Below are 19088 nucleotides of genomic sequence, written 5' to 3' on the forward strand. Positions count from 1 at the left end.
CTCTCTCTGACTGTCTTTGAGCTGGGACATCAGTCTCCTCCCGCTTTTGGATTCCACACTTGGACTGAACCAGCTCTCATGGTTCTCAGGCTTTTGGACTTGGAGTGGAAGTAAGTTCTTTGTCTCTAGCTTGCAGACAATAGAACGTGAATTTCTCAGCCTCCATAATTGTGTGGCTCAGTTCTTAACTGCTAACAGTTGATATGTGTATATGTATGTATCCATCTACCCTGATCTCTTTCTTTTTCCTACACGTTCTGTTCCTCTGTTTCTCCAGAGAACCTGGACTGACACATTATGTTTGTAAATTCTGAGTAACAGGACTCAGTTTTCTCAATGCCAAAACAGAAACAGTGGCAAGACATATTTTATCCCATTTCTGTGCAAATGGTTAAATAATTTATCTACAGTAAAGTATAAATTATCATGTTCCATATTATTACTTTTAAATAGAATGCCCTACTTGTTTTTGTAGGTATGAAGACATGTTTTTTGTGTCTTATGGTCAAGCTGCCTTGTAAACGGTTGGTCCCTAATTTATCTTTGGTGTCACTGCTGGTGACAGCAGGTATTTGGGGAAGTTTATGTTCCTGATGTTGCTGCTGCTGAGATGAGAACATATAATGGTGATGTACTTACCGTGCCTCACGTACTCTGATATTTAGCATGTATTCAGTTGGTTAGCAAACAAATGAATTAACCAACTGGCCTATCCCCCAACCGAGGCCAGGCCCCAGCAAAGGAAGATAAATTGATCAATGCATATGACACTGATAGGCAACAGAGAGACGAGTCACATGAAATCAAAACCCACTTATACTTGGACTTCCCTGGTGGTCCAGTGGCTGAGTCCACCTGCCAATGCAGGGGACCTGGGTTTGATCCCTGGTCTGGGAAAATTCCACATATCCTGAAGCAACTATGCCCATGCGCCACAACTGCTGTGCCCACACGCTGTAACTGCTGAAGCTCGTGTGTGTTAAGCCCGTGTTCCACAACAAGAGAACCACCACAATGAGAAGCCCATGCACCACAAGTGGAGGTAGCCTCCAGTCTCCATAACGAGAGAAAAGCGCACACAGCAACGAAGACCCAGGGCAACCAAAAATAAGTAAAACCCACTTATATTTAACTCCAAAATAGTTATCAAGTGTCTGCTATGACCCAGGAAGAAAATGCTCAGAATGGGAAACACAACACTCGGGCTGACAGTTTATAACTATCCTTTCAGTGAAAAAGTTCTTGCATTTCAGTCTTGTTAAAAGGTTCTATTGTATCTAAGAAAATTGTCTCAAACACTTCTTAGAAGCAGATGAAGTTTAAATGACAATGACAACCACCATCACGACAATGATAATGCTTAAGCCATAGACGCCTGCAAATAAAATAGATTCCATCTATGGGAAAATCGGCCACATCTGTTGTAGATAAAAGATGAAAGATGTAGAGGAGGGCTTTGAGAACAAGGGCCAGAAACCACTCATTTGAGAATATAACTTAAGTTCTGAAAAATCATTCTAGAATCAATCCCCTACATGTCAAGTATTAGTTTGCAGTGACTATTTCCACCCTGGGGTCTTGCAGGCTGGGGTTGACAGGAGGGTGAAAAACAGTTGCAAAAATGGCAGAGATGTAACACTCAATCTTCCCAATAGCTGCTATCAGCGCTGCAGCCTCCTTGTTGGAAACAAGAAAGTTCCAGAGACTATGACTCATGCCACACGGGAAGAGACGTGAGCTATGTTGGAAGGGATTGAAGTAATACCGCCCCCCTCCCCAGTGTCATCATCCATTTTGCCACATCAGGCTCTTTGGAGACAATAATTAATAACACATATCTAAATTGTTTCCATTCCCTCTGTCCTGAGGGCTGACTCCCTCCTCCTCCATCCTCCCGCCCCATTTCTTCCCAAGACATGAGTTCTAAGAGTTCCTTTGCTTCCTCCGTGATCACATCACACAACAAGCCTTTCAAACACACCAGTGCCCACTGTAGGGCAGTGCTATTTCTCCAACTTTCTAGCACACAACTCAGAGCTGGTCTTTCCTTAGTCTCTTTGGCCGTGTTTTCCCATCTTTCTAGGGTTCCTCTCATGCTTTGAGATCTGCTCTTTGTTCCTCTCCCAGATGGATTTCAGAGGCAATGATCGACAATGGGTGATTCTTTCCTCCAGTTGGTGCTCATCACCTCCCCAAGCTGAAGTCTCTTGGAGACAGTCCTAGAGACCAGGTAGCTCTATATCTTCCCTTTGGTTTCTTATATTTCTTCCCAACATCTCCTTGAACATTCTCTCAATCCTAATTAGCATCCTCAGGACTTCTGAGTCGATGTCTCTGGAATGTTGACACACACACAGACATTAATATTCTTACAAAATCACTTTCAAATTGAGTGCTTACACCACATTATTGTGATGAAGCCAATACAGATGGAGGAATGGGCTACAGAAGGAGAAAAATCCAAATATGCCCTAATCTTTAAAGAGCCAGATGTACACTGTCTCCTTTATTTATCTTTTTCCTAAGGATGATCATTCATGCTCCATCCCCATGAGGGGGAAAAATTAGCAGAGAAAGAAAAAAAAAGAACAAAATGAAGTGACCTTAAATCTTATTGTCCAGAGAAAGCTATTGTTAACCATTTAAGATCTATTGTTTCAGAATTTTTCTCGATGTAGTGAATACAAAATAAATAAGTAACTGTATATATACACATGTACACACACATTTACTTATAATATACAAAAGTTATTCTTCATAACTAGTGTACACATATGTGGTTACAAGTTATATTTTAACAACTATTCTTATTTGCCATGAGAAGACATTTCCTCATCAAAACTATTTCTGGTGTTCCATTTCCTAGGCTAGGTCTCAAAAGTTAATTTAACCTATGAAGCATAAGAAGAACTTTAATATAAAAGGGACAAAACAGAAAACCTATTTTCAAATTGAATTTTGCCAGTTTCAAATAAAGTCTTGTGACAGGTCCAATTTCAGGCCACAGTATGCAAGACTAATGGGGATGAAGTCCCCATCTCCCCATCTTTAAAATAAAGATAATTCAGATCTGAAAGGTTTGTAAAAATTCTCCTAAATCACCTATATGAAAATGGCCAGCCCCCCATTATACCATCTTTAAAAAAAAAAATACTAGTTCAATGTCCCAAAGGCTTGTAAAAATTCTCTTAAATCACATACATAAAAGTGACCAGAGCCTAGCAAGTTCTCAATAAATAATTACAAAATGGGCAGCAGGGCCTCTTTAACTCAGTCTATTTGCATAAGAGTTATTCTTTCTAGCCCCAGAACCCACTGTCCAATGAGTCGTTTAGGAGACCTTGGATTCAAGGAGAATTCAACCCAGAATTCAGCAGTGACACAGCTCCCACCTCTATACCCCTCATTCCTCATTTCCTAACAGGTCCCTAATGCTGAGCCCTGCCTAAGCTGAATTCATTGCACATCACCCTCCTGTTTGCTCAGACTCCAGACACAACTGGCTTCAAGAAAGGGCCCCAGATCCTGTGTAATCATCTCATTAGAAAAGGCACTTTGCTGCTCTTTGTTGTGAATGTAGACAAAACAAAGCTAAGTCCCCACCATGCTCCAAAGTCACCCATGTAATTCCTGCTGTATTCTGCGGAGGCTAAATGCCAGAGAAGTGATATCTTTCACCCAGAGCAGCCCATGATTTAATCAGGCGCCTTCTGCATAGCTGAAAGTCACCATAATAAAAGGAACCATTAACCCAGCCCAATTAACCTATCTGAAATACCACAAGACTGCAGAACCCAAGAGATACACAGATATTTTTTCTAATGTTGCTTTTTTGAAAATACAAACATGTGGTTACTATGCTCTAAGAATTTCTTTATCTTTCAAGGACAGGCTATTTTCTTGTCTCTGGCCAGGTCAGATTGTCTTGACTTCTTTAACAAAATGCCTCACTGCAATGACCAGATGAAATCTGCAAGTATAAGTCACAGCATCCCTGGGTTCATCCCATTCGGGGATCAGCTCAGATTCCAGGCCATGCCCTGTGGGTGATCATGCTACCAGCAGTGATCTCAGGCTTCACAGTCCCCGGTGGAAACTGGACATCTCGGCCTCCTTTCTCAAGGATCTGGCTGGTTCAGAACCACCATCTGAAAACCTGTCACCCGTGGGGAATGTCAAGACCAGACATAACCTTGAGAGAATGCAGTGAGTCAAATGCTGTTTTTTCTTCCCAGTGTTCAGAGTCTTACTGGACATGGATTCCTTTTTAAAATTACTTACAGAGCCATTTTTAAATGGAATGCTTTTCTCCAACCTTGCACACCATTCAGCTAGGAGTTCCTCAACAGGTTGCTTTATTCTGGCGTGAGGGATTATTCCTTGCTACAGTGGACAGAAATGGCCTAACTACCTGGGCAAACTGTGGTTAGAGATCACTGAGGTTTATCCACTGACAGATTCTATCCACTGGTGGCAGGGGAACACCGAGAGTCGGAACCTTTCTTCCTGTCCAGTGAAAAACACAAGCATTTGCGATGGAGGGAAGAAGAGGAGGTGGATTCTCTCTGTGAGCTGGAATCTGCTGGGCCATTCCCAGTCTGCAAACTTAAAAGAAGAACCACACAGAACAGGAAACAGAATGCTGTTTTATTTCCCCGCCCCCCTCTAGGACATCTGCACTCCTCTCTTTATCTGTGACATGGAAGATTAGCCTGTGATTTCATTACAAAGCACTTTCCTCATCTGGATTTTTGAAGTCTCTGACTTGTCATACCTTCCATGAGTTTTCTTCATACTGACAACTGGGAAGTGAGGTTTGTTGTTCTTGTTTAGTCTCTTAAGCTGTGTCTGACTCTTTGCGATCCTATGGACTATGAGGCTCCTCTGTCCATGGAATTCTCCAGGCAAGAATACTGGAGTGGGTTGTCATTCCCTTCCCCAGGGGATCTTCCTGACCCAAAAATTGAACCTGTGTCTCCTGCATTGGCAGAAGGATTCTTTACCACTGAGCCAGAAGTGAGTTTATATCCTTGTTATTCATTCCTATTTTCCCCTCCATCAACATTTTTTGAGAACCTACTAAGTGTCTGATAATACGTCACTATCCTAGGTGCTAACACGAGACTTATTTAAAATATCAAAGAACATCTTATTGGCTGACATCACACCAGGCTCTGGGCAGCTTCTTAGATGACATAAATGATATATGATCTCCTTGTATAATTTCTCAATGGATGTAAGAGTGAGGAGGGTAGTGAGACTGGAAAAAAAACTGTCTTCTGAAATGTTTGTACCCAATTGAAAGGAATGTGTGAACTACCATCAGATATTTTTCATCCTTCTCTTATTTCATTCTAAAATCAGGATATTGGAAAGTTGATGTGGGTAATATCATGGTCATATTAATAGCAGTCGTGATATCATGATGTGACCTGGCAAGTGTCCCTAAGGGGAGAAGCGCTGAGAAGTGAAGAATAAGAGAGCCTCTGCATGGCTCTTCACAGGTGGCACTAATAGTAAAGAACCCACCTGCCAGTGGAGGAGACATAAGAGAGACGGGTTCCATCCCTGAGTAGGGAAGATACCCTGGAGGAGGGCATGGCAACCCACTCCAGTATTCTTGCCTGGAGAATCTCATGGATGAAAGAACCTGGCAAAGAATTGGAGACAACTGAAGTGAATTAGCACACAGCACACCACATGGCTCAAATAAACCAAGTCCATCTGCCAGGCTCCTTACGTCCAAACCCAGGGAGCGAGTTGATCCTCATATTAGATACATTCTATGCAATCTGGTTAGCTGTTGTTAAAATCCTCAGCAGATCAGAGACAGCAAATTAGTACACTTTGATGTTTATGGGAAAATGACAGCTGTCAGCCTCACAGGAAGAGAGGGAGGGAAAATCAAAAGCATACAATACAGATACAATGTCTATGAAAACAGGGGAGAGTAGGGATACGGGGACATAACTCTATCATGTCTCAAAGATGGGATGCCAGTACGCTAGTGGAGCAACCCAGAAGCCCATGTTTAACAGGCCGGGGATGTGATCAACGTATTTGAGAAAGATTTCCATCTAAAATGGCTAAGATAAAAAAAGAATGATGAATGCAGTGGTTCTCAACCAGGGGATGGCCTTGCCCTCTAGACGACACTGGGCAAAGTCTGGAGACATTTTTTGGTTATTGCAATTAGTGGTGGGGGGTGCCAGTGAGCAGAAGTCAGAGATGCTGTAAAACATCTTATAATGCAAGGACAACCACTCTGTCCCCAACACACACACACAGAGAGATATTCTGACCCCCAATGTACATAGTACCGAGATTGAGAAACTCTTGTTTAATGCAACAGATTTAATTATTTGAAAAATTCACTTATGTGGCCCATCTCAGTTGCTGGTGATGCAGGGGAAGGAGTCATGTTAATTGTCAAGATTTTTTATACCTATGAAGGCACCTTTGATCTTCGCAATAATCTTAAGAGAAAGCTGAGGAAGAGAGTACAATCTCCACTTTAGAGACAAGAGAGCTGAGACACAGAAGGTTAATGATGCTTCCAGTGATGAATAGATATCTGGGCTCCTCATCTTGTGCTTGTTGCAAAAAACCACTGTCTTTTGTGGTGGTTTAGTTGCTGAGTCCTGTCCAGCTCTTTGCAACTCCAGCGACTGTAGCTCGCCAGGCTCTTCTGTCCATGGGATTTTCCAGGCAAGACCACTGGAGTGGGTTGCCATTTCCTTCTCCAGGGGATTTCCCCAACCCAGAGATTACACCCCAGTCTGCTGCATTGCAGACAGATTCTTTACCGCTGAGCTCAGAGGTGTTGCACTCAACATGCCAGCAAATTTGGAAAACTCAGCAGTGGCCACAGGACTAAGGACTGAAAGTGAAAATGAAAGGTCAGCTTTCAATTCAATCCCAAAGAAAGACAATGCCAAAGAATGTTCAAACTACTGCACAATTGTACTCATCTCACACGCTAGCAAAGTAATGCTCAAAATTCTCCAAGCCAGGCTTTAACAGTATGTGAACCATGAACTTCTAGATGTTCAAGTTGGATTAGAAAAGGCAGAGGAATCAGAGATCAAATTGCCAACATCCATTGGATCATTGAAAAAGCAAGAGATTTCCAGGAAAAACATCTACTTCTGCTTTATTGACTATGCCAAAGCCTTTGACTGTGTGGATCACAACAAACTGTGGAAAATTCTTCAGGAGATGGGAATACCAGACCACCTTACCTGTCCCCTGAGAAATCTGTATTCAGGTCAGGAAGCAACAGTTAGAACTGGACATGGAACAACAGACTGGTTCAAAATTGGGAAAGGAGTACGCCAAGACTGTATATTGTCACCCTGCTTATTTAACTTATATACAGAGTACATCATGAGAAACGCTGGAATGGATGAAGCACAAGCTGGAATCAAGACTGCCGGGAGAAATATCAATAACCTCAGATATGCAGATGATACCACCCTTATGGCAGAGAGTGAAGACCTAAAGAGCCTCTTGATCAAAGTGAAAGAAGAAAGTGAAAAAGTTGGCTTAAAACTCACCATTCAGAAAACTAAGATCATGGCATCTGGTCCCATCACTTCATGGCAATTAAATGGGGAAACAATGGAAACAGTAAGAGACTTTCTTTTTTGGGGCTCCAAATTCACTGCAGATGGTGACTGCAGCCATGAAATTAAAAGACGCTTACTCCTTGGAAGAAAAGCTATGACCAACCTAGATAGCATATTCAAAAGCAAAGACATTACTTTGCCAACAAAGGTTCGTCTAGTCAAAGCTATGGTTTTTCCAGTAGTCCTGTATGGATGTGAAAGTTGGACTATAAAGAAAGCTGAGCACTGAAGAATTGATGCTGTTGAACTGTGGTGTTGGAGAAGACTCTTGAGAGTCCCTTGGACTGCAAGGAGATCCAACCAGTCAATCCTAAAGGAAATCAGTCCTGAATATTCATTGGAAGGACTGATGCTGAAGCTGAAACTCCAATACTTTGGCCACCTGATGTGAAGAACTGGCTCATTTGAAAAGACCCTGATACTGGGAAAGATTGAAGGTGGGAGGAGAAGCAGACCACAGAGGATGAGATGGTTTGATGGCATCACTGACTTGATGGACATGAGTTTGAGTAAGCTCTGGGAGTTAGTGATGGACAGGGAAGCCTGGCGTACTGTAGTCCATGGGGTTGCAAAGAGTCAGAAACAACTGAGCGACTGAACTTAACTGAGCTCAGAAAAGGAGAATCAAAACAGTATTACTTGCTCTGTGTGTGTGCATGTTCAGTCGTGTCCGACTCTTTGTGACCCCATGGACTGTAGGCCCCGCCAGGCTTCTCTGTTCACGAATCTTCCTAGTCAAGAATACTGAAGTTGGTTGCCATTTCCTATTCTGGGGGATATTTCCATGGATTGAACCCAGGTCTCCTGGCGGTAAAGGCTGATTCTTTACCACTGCGCCACCTAGCTAATGGGTATCAAATTTAATTTTAATAAATTAAAACAAAGTCATGGGACTTAGGTCAAATACAACGGGTCTTTTGTTCTCTTGCTCATTTGTTCTCCAAAGAGCTTTTGAGTGGGGAACAGATGCCAAGCACTGTTCCAGTGGCTGCACACACAGCGGTGAACACAACTGACACTTCTCATGAAGCTGGCAGGTGACAGCATATTACACTTGCTCACGAAACACTTTGTGGTAGGTCTGGATAAGATTCTCCAATAATCCAAGCAAAGCCTTGCAAAATTCCAAATCCTTTCCCTGTGTCCTATACACCTTGCTCTGGAGTCACGCTGATGATCTGTAAACAAGATTTGTATATTTCTGCCTTTTCCTCTTCCTCTGCCTGCCCTTGTCATCCAGAAAACTTGCACTCATTCTTTGAGATCCAGAATAAATTTTCTCTAATAGCAGAGCTGGTAGCTTTGTCCTCTGGGCTCTCACATTATTTTGTAAGTTTCAGTAGCATGTTAATTACAGTGAATGCTGACATTTACCTGCTCTTGTGTCAGTCAGCCTTCTACCATTAGACTAAGTGTCTTGAGGGAGGTCACAGTGGTGCTGGATTCTTCCCTTTGCCCTTTCCAGCACCTTCTCCACCTTGCTCTGAGACCTGGGAGACTGATCTCTGTGAACTGCACAAATGAGCTCCCTTTTTCTCTGGCTTTAGGAGGGATCTGCCAATGGGCAGCACCAGCAGGAATTTCAGGGTACAGCAGAGGAGTGACCTTGGAATTCATCTTCTTCAGCTCTCTCCCCAGCAGGTCATTCTGATCAACTATAGCTCATTGCATCTCCCAGGGGTAGCCCAGTCATACTGGCCTCTCTCCAGGTTCCAGGGCTCACTGCTTCCCTTGTTCATTGAGGCCAAGAGGTGGTAAATATCTCCCCACTGTCACAATGCCCCTGGGACTGCACCATCCCTTGTGAGTTTATCTAAACCCAATCCATTCATCTGCAATTAGCCCCTTTTCAAATCTCTCCTAAAATTATAGAAGTTAATTGAGCCATCTCCCTCCTTTTTATATTCTTACTATAACAGGAAACTGGCTCAAAGATGATGCTCAAGAGATGTTTACTAAAAGTTCAAATGAAGGAATACAGATGTTACCAAAATTTTTTACTGGAAGTCTTAGAATCTTTCATTTATTAAAAAAAGCTTCCTTCCTCAAAGGCTTCACTCTCTTCGGAAACAGTGAATTATTTATTTGATCTTGACTAGACACAGTATCACTTATTAGCACTGCTGTTCTTTGTCACTTTACAGGACATAGAAATAAAAGTGACGTCTATACTCTCCCTAGAGCATCCAACAATTCTTCCCCTGAACTCTTCATTACAACCTCAAACACAAAACAAAATCAAAGCATGAAACTTCTGTCCTGACCAACAAGCCCTGGTCAGAAAGTTTCTACCTCTGAGGATACACATAATAACAGCTGGGTAGACAAGAGAGGGAAAAATAAATAAATTCAATGAGACTCTCACATTTCAGCAAAAGTTTTCACCCAAAGTGAATATGACACATGAAATGAGCATCAGCCTCAAAGATCTTCTTTTGGAACCTCATTGGTAGCTGTGTTTTCTAACTTAGCAAGTGCCTCCTGCTGTTAATGTGAAAACTGGTTTTAGCTTAATTTGGCAACCCAGAAAACACATTATTTTTTGTAGCTATTATCATCCATATTTAGCCTTTTACCATGCTGTCAGTAACTTGGAGAGTTAATAGTAATTATAACTTTTGACTATTTATAAAATATTTGCAGTAAGTGAGAGGTCTTATACTGGAAACTTCTCAAAGGTTATCTTTTTAAAAACTATTTATCTGGCCGCATCAGGTCTTAGTTGCATCACGTGGGATCTTTTGTGCAGTGCACCGACTGCCTAGTTGTACCAATTAGGCTTAGTTGCTGAGAGGCATGTGGGATCTTAGTTCCCTGACCAGGAATCGAACTCAAGATCCCTGTATAGCAAGGCGGATCCTGAACCACTCGACCACCAGGGAAACCCTGGCAAATGTTATCTTTATGACAATACTACAAGGCAGGCACTATCCTGCCATTCTATGGACAGCAAAGCTGAGTCTGGGGAAGGCTGCTGCAGAGGTGGGATTTCATTCCAAGCACGAGGACTTAGGAGCCACACAGTGGAAACTGCCCTTCTCTGAATAACATACACTCACCCCTAGCAGCAGAGAGAGACACGTGGATACACAGGTACTTTTGAAGTTTCAATCCACCAGTCTGTTAGGGAGACCAGGTCTCTTAGTTCTGAGAGTGGGTTTGGAATGATGCCAAAAAAGAGGTAAGGAGAAAAAGAATATAAAATATTTTAATTTAAAAAGTCTATGAATAATAAACACTGGAGGATAAAGAACCCAGCCCCCTGACACTGTTGGTGGGAATGTATTAAGACATTGGTGCAGTCACTATGGAGGGTCCTCAAACAATTAAAAATAGAGCCACTATATGATCTAGCAATCCCACTCCTAGGCACATATCCATATAAAACTATCATTCAAAAAGATATACGCACCCCAGTGTTTACAGCAGCACTATTTACAATAGTTAAGACATAGAAGCAACCTAAATAACCACTGACAGATGAATGGATAAAGAGGATGTGGTGTGCGCACACACACACACACACAGAAATATTACTCAACCATCAACAAGAATGAAATAATGCCATTTGCAGCAACATGGGTGGATCCAGAATTGTCATATTAATTGAAGTCAGACCAAGAAAGACAAATACCATATGATATCACTTCCATGTGGAATCTACAAAATATGATACAAATGAACTTTTACAAAACAGAAATAGACTCACAGACACAAAAAGCAAACTTATGATTACCAAAAGGGATAGTGGGTAGGGGAGAGATAAATTAGGAGTTTGGGATTAACATAAACACACTACTCTCTCTCTCCCTCTCTCTCTCTATGTATATATGTATAGAAACTGTTTGGCACAGGGAATTATACTCAATATCTTATAATAACCTACAATGGAAAAGTATCTGAAAAAGAATATATATATATATTCAGAATATATATATATTCTGAATATATATAACTGAATCACTTTGCTCTATACTTGAAACTAACAGAACCTTGTAAATTAATTACAATTTAAAAATTAAAAACAAGAAATTCTTTATTTTTAAATTTCCAAAGACAAACCGATTTCTACATGGCAGTAAAACCCATTTATACTTCTGCTAATAGTCTAAGAATCTTCCCCTTTAAGAGAGAGAAAGCCCAAGGCCTACACTAGCTTGACTGTCTCTTTAAATGTTACCCAGCACCTAATATATTACAAAGACACTACAATGCAGAACAGATGGAAGAACATAAAGCAGATGCAGATCTGAAGTCTAAATAGAGATGAACAATTCTTCAGTTAAAACAAGAAAACGAGGTGGCAGCACAGACGACCTGGAAAAAGCAGCAGTTTACACCCGAGAGAAGTTACTGGGAAACACACAAGGTATCGCAACGGAGCAGAGCAAAAAGATGCTATCTTGGCATTTGAAGTGACATCCCCTGATGTCTTCCTGGTGTACCAAACAGGCTTCTGTGGGATACTCAGGAGGAAAGCTAAAGGAGATCTAAAGCCTTTAAAGCCTTGGGGAGGAAAAATGGTTGGATACAAACTATCCCGGGGTTTCAACGGACTTCCAGAATCGAATTCATTTATCATGAGTATTTTCCATACCAGGAGGAGGAACCCTAATAATCATAACCAAAGATTAGATGAAGAAGAAATGTAATTTCTCCTGACCAGTTTTTAACTTAGTTTCATTTTAGTATTTTTTAAAGATTTTTCGGATGTTGAAGTCTTTACTGAATTTGTTACACTATTCTTTCTTTTACATTTTTGGCTTTCTGGCCCAGAGGTATGTGGGATCTTGGCCCCCTGACCAAGGATTGAACCCGCACTCCCGCTGCATTGGAAGGCGAAGTCTTAATCTTTGGGGCGTCGGGGAAGTGCCTCGTTTTAATAATTTTAACACTTATTTTATGGACGTTTCTAAACACACATAAAGTAGTGAGAACAGTACTATGAGCCCATGTGAACCACCACCCAGGATCGGTCACCATCGATGTCTGTCATTCTTGCTTCATCTCTTACTCCCTCTCCACTTTCTTTTCTTGGTATTGTAAAGCAGTCTTGATAAAGTGCTTTTTTCTTAGTTTCCCTGTAAAAAGGTGCCTACTTCCTGTAATTGATTGTGGGAAGAACAGCTGCCAAGTGTTAAGCACAGAATCCTTCAGAAATACTAGTCAACCAGTGATCATTTTAATTCTTACGTGTGGACACATGAAAACAATGGCAGAGGGTGTGGAACGATGAGACTCTCACTGTTAATGCAGGAGTGGAACAAAACAGGACAGGAAAATTGGTGCTTTTAGGCCTCCGGCATTATTTTAAACATTAGCTTTTGGGAAATGTGAAGCCCTTCAGACATGCATTTAACCAAAGTCACAGAATTCTGTTCAGACACACAGAGACATGTATCCCAGAAAAAAGAAAAAAAAAAGTTATTGAATTAATCCACGTGTTTCAGGGCTGGCTTCTTATTGCAGTATTATCCTAAATGCTACCAAAAGATGGAGTGGGGAAAGACATGACTTCTGGCTTCTAGGAAGCCAAGACTTCCACGGTAAGGACAGAGCAACTGCAGGAGAAAGCACCCAGCAACCATAAAGAAGAGCATATGTGAAGATACAAAGGAAGAATTTTCTGTGGAAAGGCTTAGGAGATACAGGGTAATTGTTTCCACTCAGAGGCACAGTGAAGTAGGGAGCCAGGGCTCTGCCTGTGAGGTAGGGGAGGTGAGAATGGAGCTGGCCCGCTAGTCAAGGTGCTGACAAGCAAACGCATAAACAATCCTTAAAAGGCTCACAATAAGTGAAAATGCAAGTGACCACTCCTCTCCTAAGCCCTGCGGAGATGGTTTTCATCATGTAATGTGAGACTTCCTGTAAAAAGCTAAAGCCATCTTCCCTTGCCATGGAAAGAAGGCTACACGCAGTTGTTTCCTAACATAAGTTTCAATTTTATTTTCCGTTTCACTCCAACTTTCTTGCTCTGTCACGAACACCTGCAAAAATCGACGCAACCTTCTAGTTAGCTCTCTCTCCAGAAGGCAAACGGTTCCCAGGTAAGTACCCCCGTAGCTTTTGCTCTCTCGGTATCTCTGCTGCCCCTTGAGGTGTCTCTAGTACAGCACTGACATGTCCTCTTTTACCTCCTGTTCCCCCCAAGTTCCATTAAAGGGTAACGTGCAAATCCTGGACTTCCAGCTATCTTTTACAAAATTCTCCTCATGGTTCGGTTTAATGACGTAAATACCATATTGGAGTAGTCTTTTGGTTTCTAATGCCAAAGAAGGAAGATAAAATTGTTTTCAGAGAAACTATTCTGCAAGCCTTGGTGACCCATCACAAAGGCTCCGAGACATTCCTAGTCGGTGGTTTTCTAAAGCTCGTTAGGACCTGTGCTAGAGTGAAGAGACTACTGTGGCCGTATGCACAGGAGTGGAACAGGTGAAGGCAGAAGGCTAGGGGATGAGAGAACATAAAGCAAATGCATGAGAATGAGCTAGGGACTACGTAGTACCATGACATGGGTGTGTGTCCCCAGGGCGATTCTGAGACACACTGCTGTTTACCTTCCCCTCAGCTTTTCCTACCTGGTTGGGGAACTGCTGAGGAAGGGGATGCTGGTGAAATTGTATGGACCTGACAGCATCTCAAGGCGAGGACTTAATTTGAGACATAACTCCTTTGTAGAAAGGAACAAACCACCTACAGAATAAGGTTAATTCTGCAGTACTTTCTCTGACCTCTACTATATCGCTCCTCACATGGCCACTGGAAGTTTTACTATCCTGCAAAGGGCAGGGCTCAGGTAATGCTGCCCAGTTACTGCCAATGGTGATCACCTGAGGGAGTGGAAATGGTCTGCAAAGAGGCACTTAGATCATGAGAACATCCTGAATTTAGTTATCCTGGCGCTCTCATCACTACTAAACTTGCTACGTATTCCCAACTCTTCTTTGGACTTAGACATCTTAAAAGTGTCCACAACTGGCTCATTGATTAGGACTTGGCCAGACAGCTCCAGGTGGCTAATTGGTAAAGCAATATCTCAAAAAGGATCTGTCTTTAATTATAGGCGTTTGACATCTTTATGTAGGTTGTAGGAGATATTAAATACATTTTCACTAGACATCCATTGAAGCCATATGGCAGCCCTGAATAAGTAGAACAAATTGGGCATAACAGAGCATTATTTATTTATTTCAGGATGGCAAGACAAACTATTAATGGCACATTTTACAAGTTGGGGCTAGAAATTCAGAAGTCTAGGTAGTAGGGAAGATATCTTTTAAGGATGGATGGAGGATGATACAAGGGAAGACAGAACCCAAAGAGCAGGGGTGAGAAACCGATTCTCCAGACTCCAAGAGGAAAATCAAAGACGTAAAAGAGTGCAATGATTATGTGTCCTTGTTTTCACCCAGGAAGTCAGCTGGAACTGGAGGCCCTCTCTTTGGGTCCATTCAGTCCTTTAATTCAACACTTACTTAGAATCTATTAGTAGAGCAAGTGATACGGATCAGACCCGTTAAGAGGTTCATGGACACTTAGGTGGTCTGTGAGTGGGCTTCTGGGACTCTGACCTCCTAAAGTGCATGTAAAATCTGTACACAGGAATTTGTCTGAAAAAGAAGTCCATAGCTTTCATGAAACTAAAAGCCTCAGACCAAAAAAAGCTTAAACACTACGTAGCTCCCTATCGAAGACTGTAAGGCATTTCACAATGCAAGAGACTAAGGTAAGTGAGCGTGATCGCCCCTTCACTGAACCCATACTTTTAAACTTTTAAAAAGGCATGCTGCTGCTGCTGCTAAGTCACTTCAGTCGTGTCCGACTCTGTGTGACCCCATAGACGGCAGCCCACCAGGCCCCACCGTTCCTGGGATTCTCCAGGCAAGAACACTGGAGTGGGTTGCCATTGCCTTCTCCGTTAAAAAGGCATAGATCTTATTTATCCAGAAAAAGGTGGGTAAGGAGACCCCATAAACTCCAGAGAATTCACGTCTTACAAATGCTTTGAATCTCAGAAAATAATTTTTACTATTGGCAAGATCAAAAAATGTCCTAAAGAAACACAACCAAAAAAGTAAGATAAATAAAAGCAGTTAGAAATGAGATGTTCTGAGAAGGCTGAGGCCATCTGGTTCCTATTATTCCTAAGTGAGGGGACGTCATTTCATCAGCTTGAGACACAGGCATCACTTCAACAGCACGTGGACACAGTGGTTTGCTGGGGAAGATGTCTGCAGAGACCAGGAGTAGAACGCTTTTTGCTCCTCACTCTTGGCTGTTGAGACAAAAGTCCAACTTGTCTTTTCAGCACGTACTTCCATCCTACTTTTGTTAATCAGTTTGGAATCTATATATAATGTGTGTGTTAGCTTCTAAGTCGTGTCTGATTCTTTGTGACCCCATGGACTGCAGCCCGCCAGGCTCCTCTGTCCGTGGAATTCTCCAGGCAAGAATACTGGAGTGGATTGCCATTCGCTTCTCCAGGGGATCTTCCCAACCCAGGGATTGAACCCAGGTCTCCTGCATTGCAGGCAGATTCTTTACCATCTGAGCCACCAGGGATATATATGATATAAAGATGTTTAAATCACAATTATCTAGGCCTAATTTTAAGGAACTGAATAGCTCTACAAGATCTGCGATCGTGACTGCCTTGGTGGCCCAGTGGTTAAGATTATGAGTTCCCAATGCAGGTGGCCAGGATCCCTGGTCAGGGAACTAGATCCCCTTGTGTAACTCAGAGCCTGTAGGTGGCAAAAAGGACCTTGTGGAGGAAAAGAGAAACGAAAAAAGATGATATGATATTCCTCTTCCCTGCCTCCTCTCCTAGCTGATTATTTTGGCATTCACCTGGATATCTCTAAATGATATATCTACAATGCTACTGAATTTTTTTTCAAATTTTAAAAAAGTCGATTTCCCACTTAGCTCTCCTCTCTCCATAAACTTCTGTCACTCCTGCCACCCTTACCATCACCCATTAATCCCCATATAGGACTTGGCACTCAGTCAGTATTCACTGTTTTCACTGTCACACTATTTAAGTGCCATACAAAATTGAGGAGGGCGTAAACTACTATCACAATTTCTTTCCTGTGTGACTACTGTTTTCCTGAAAGGTAGCAATTATATCGTGTTTTTCAATTTGTTTGGTTTTCTAAATACTTGTCACTGCTCAGCCTCAAACTCTTTACCACTTGTCTAAATACCCTCTGAAGATGTTTCACACTTCAGGTACTCTATTAATTTCATCTTTTTGGAGAAGAGGCTCCTGGATCTTTGCTCTCAACAGTGTCTGGAGTAGCCCATTTCCAGAAACCGTTTTTACCCTTTTCAGGGACAAAGCTTCAGTCATTAGCCAGAGTAGGGGGCATGGCAGTCTTCTGCCTATAAGGAGAGGTAGAGGGGCTCTGGGGATCTGATTATTTCTCAAACTTTCCATTGATTTTCTTTAATTAGCTCAGATACTAATATCTCAGACTGCTAATAGATTTGCCATGTGTCCATTTGCTTTCCAGCTCCCAACATTTGTGAACTGTCATCTTCTCTTTTCCTTTCCATGTCTTAAGGATTTATGCACTTAACATTTTTCTTTGGTGGTGTTTTTCTTTTTTTAAGCAGGAAACAAATGTAGAAGTGTGTATCTACTCTGCTTTCACTATTTTTAAGAGTGTTTTAGAAATCAATATTACAGAAAGCCCAGGAAAATACTTTAAGTAGGCATTTCATCAACAGATATTATAAGACAGTAGCCAACGTATGCTTATCTGTAACTTACAGGTGACAAAAAATGAGGCCCATTCTGCTTCAGGTAAGTCATTTTCTGGGCTCATATAAATATTGAACACCCTGTCCCCTTTCACTTAACCTTCCTAATTTTAGGCTTCTGTGGAGCTTTGCCTTCTTGATAGTCTATGGCTGCTGTCAGGTCCCAAATACCTGAGAACTGCCTTGGGCAATCAATACCTCTGTCATGCTCTATTACAGCTGATCAATATGGACAAGGATGCAATGAGGTGGAAGCCAGATGTTTTATTCAATCAAGTTTTGGGTCTCTTTTATTGACCCCAGTACTTTGGGAGAGTTTACAAAACTTCTATACTCTTCTCATCTGGTTTGTTTCAGTTAGTACATTTTTTTCTTTTTGTTTGTTTGTTTGCATAAAAAACCCTGCACATTCCTCCTTTCAAAGTTGCAGAGTCACCCATCAGCATGAACAGGTCTGGATCCTAGCTGCATCTCTGTCCCTGTTTGTGTGATTTGGGGTAAATAAGACCACAATGGGGTTTCCCTCATAGTTCAGTCGGTAAAGAATCTGCCTGCAATGCAGGAGACCTGGGTTCAATTCCTGAGTTGGGAAGATCCCTGGGAGAAGGAAATGGTAACCCGCTCCAGTATTCTTGCCTGGAGAATCCCAGGGACAGAGGAGCCTGGCAGACTACAGTCCATGGTGTCGCAAGAGTCAGACACGACTTGGTGACTAAAACCACCACACCACTACCACAGTAGGCATCTCTCATCTGTGCAGTGGGAGTTGTTAAGACTCACCAACTGGTATTTCAATGTCAGCTGGGGTCAGCAGACACATTTAGCATGGTTGTTGGCACAATAAAGAATTTCTTTGGATGTTCATAGCAGCGCTATTTACAATAGCCAGGACATGGAAGCAACCTAAATGTCCATCAACAGAGGGATGGATAAAGAAGATATACACACACACACACACACATATAAATGTATATATATGTATACAATGTGATATGTACATATATACATATAATGCAATATTACTCAACCATAAGGAGGAACAAAACTGGATCATTTGTAGAGACATGGATAGACCTAGAGCCTGTCATAAAGAGTGAAGTGTGTCAGAAAGACAGAAACAAATACTGTATATTAACGCATATATGTGGAATCTGGAAAAATTACATAGATGACCTCATTTGCAAAGCAGAAACAGAATCACAGATGTGGAGAACAGATGTATGGATACCAATGGGGGAGGAAGGGGAGGTTGGAGGAATTGGGAGACTGGGATTGACACACACACACTATTGATATTGTGTATAAAATAGATAGCTAACGAGAACCTACTGTAGAGCACAGGGAACTCAACACTGTGGCGATCTGAATGGGAGGGAAGTAAAAAAAGAAGGGATACATGTACATGTATGGCTGATTCATTTTCTGTACAGTAGAAACTAACTGGAGAAGGCAATGGCACCCCACTCCAGTACTCTTGCCTGGAAAATCCCGTGGACAGAGGAGCCTGGTAGGCTACAGTCCGTGGGGTCGCTAGGAGTTGGACATGACTGAATGACTTCACTTTCACGGTTCACTTTCATGCATTGGAGAAGGAAATGGCAACCCACTCCAGAGTTCTTGCCTGGAGAATCCCAGGGACGGGGGAGCCTGGTGGGCTGCCGTCTATGGGGTCGCACAGAGTCGGACACGACT

At 42.1% G+C, this 19088-nt stretch overlaps 1 protein-coding gene across 37 annotated transcripts in view; it reads right to left on the reverse strand.

The window, feature by feature from the left end:
• SAMD12 (sterile alpha motif domain containing 12) overlaps positions 1-19088 on the reverse strand; it is a 451161-nt gene that overhangs the window by 68416 nt on the left and 363657 nt on the right. For 2 of the 37 annotated variants that reach the window (XM_086336396.1, XM_086336374.1), the window contains one exon: positions 259-15903. The exons of the other annotated variants lie outside the window; for them this stretch is intronic. In XM_086336396.1, the coding sequence (XP_086192522.1) occupies positions 15815-15903 (89 nt within the window). In that variant the 3' untranslated portion in view covers positions 259-15814. Of the gene's footprint in view, positions 1-258; positions 15904-19088 lie in introns of those variants that run through there. 37 annotated transcript variants of the gene reach the window in all.

The sequence above is a fragment of the Bos grunniens genome, chromosome 14, assembly GCF_055505025.1.
Source record: "Bos grunniens cultivar Pamir isolate PY7600 chromosome 14, Bosgru_T2T1.0, whole genome shotgun sequence".
Classification (NCBI taxonomy): domain Eukaryota; kingdom Metazoa; phylum Chordata; class Mammalia; order Artiodactyla; family Bovidae; genus Bos; species Bos grunniens.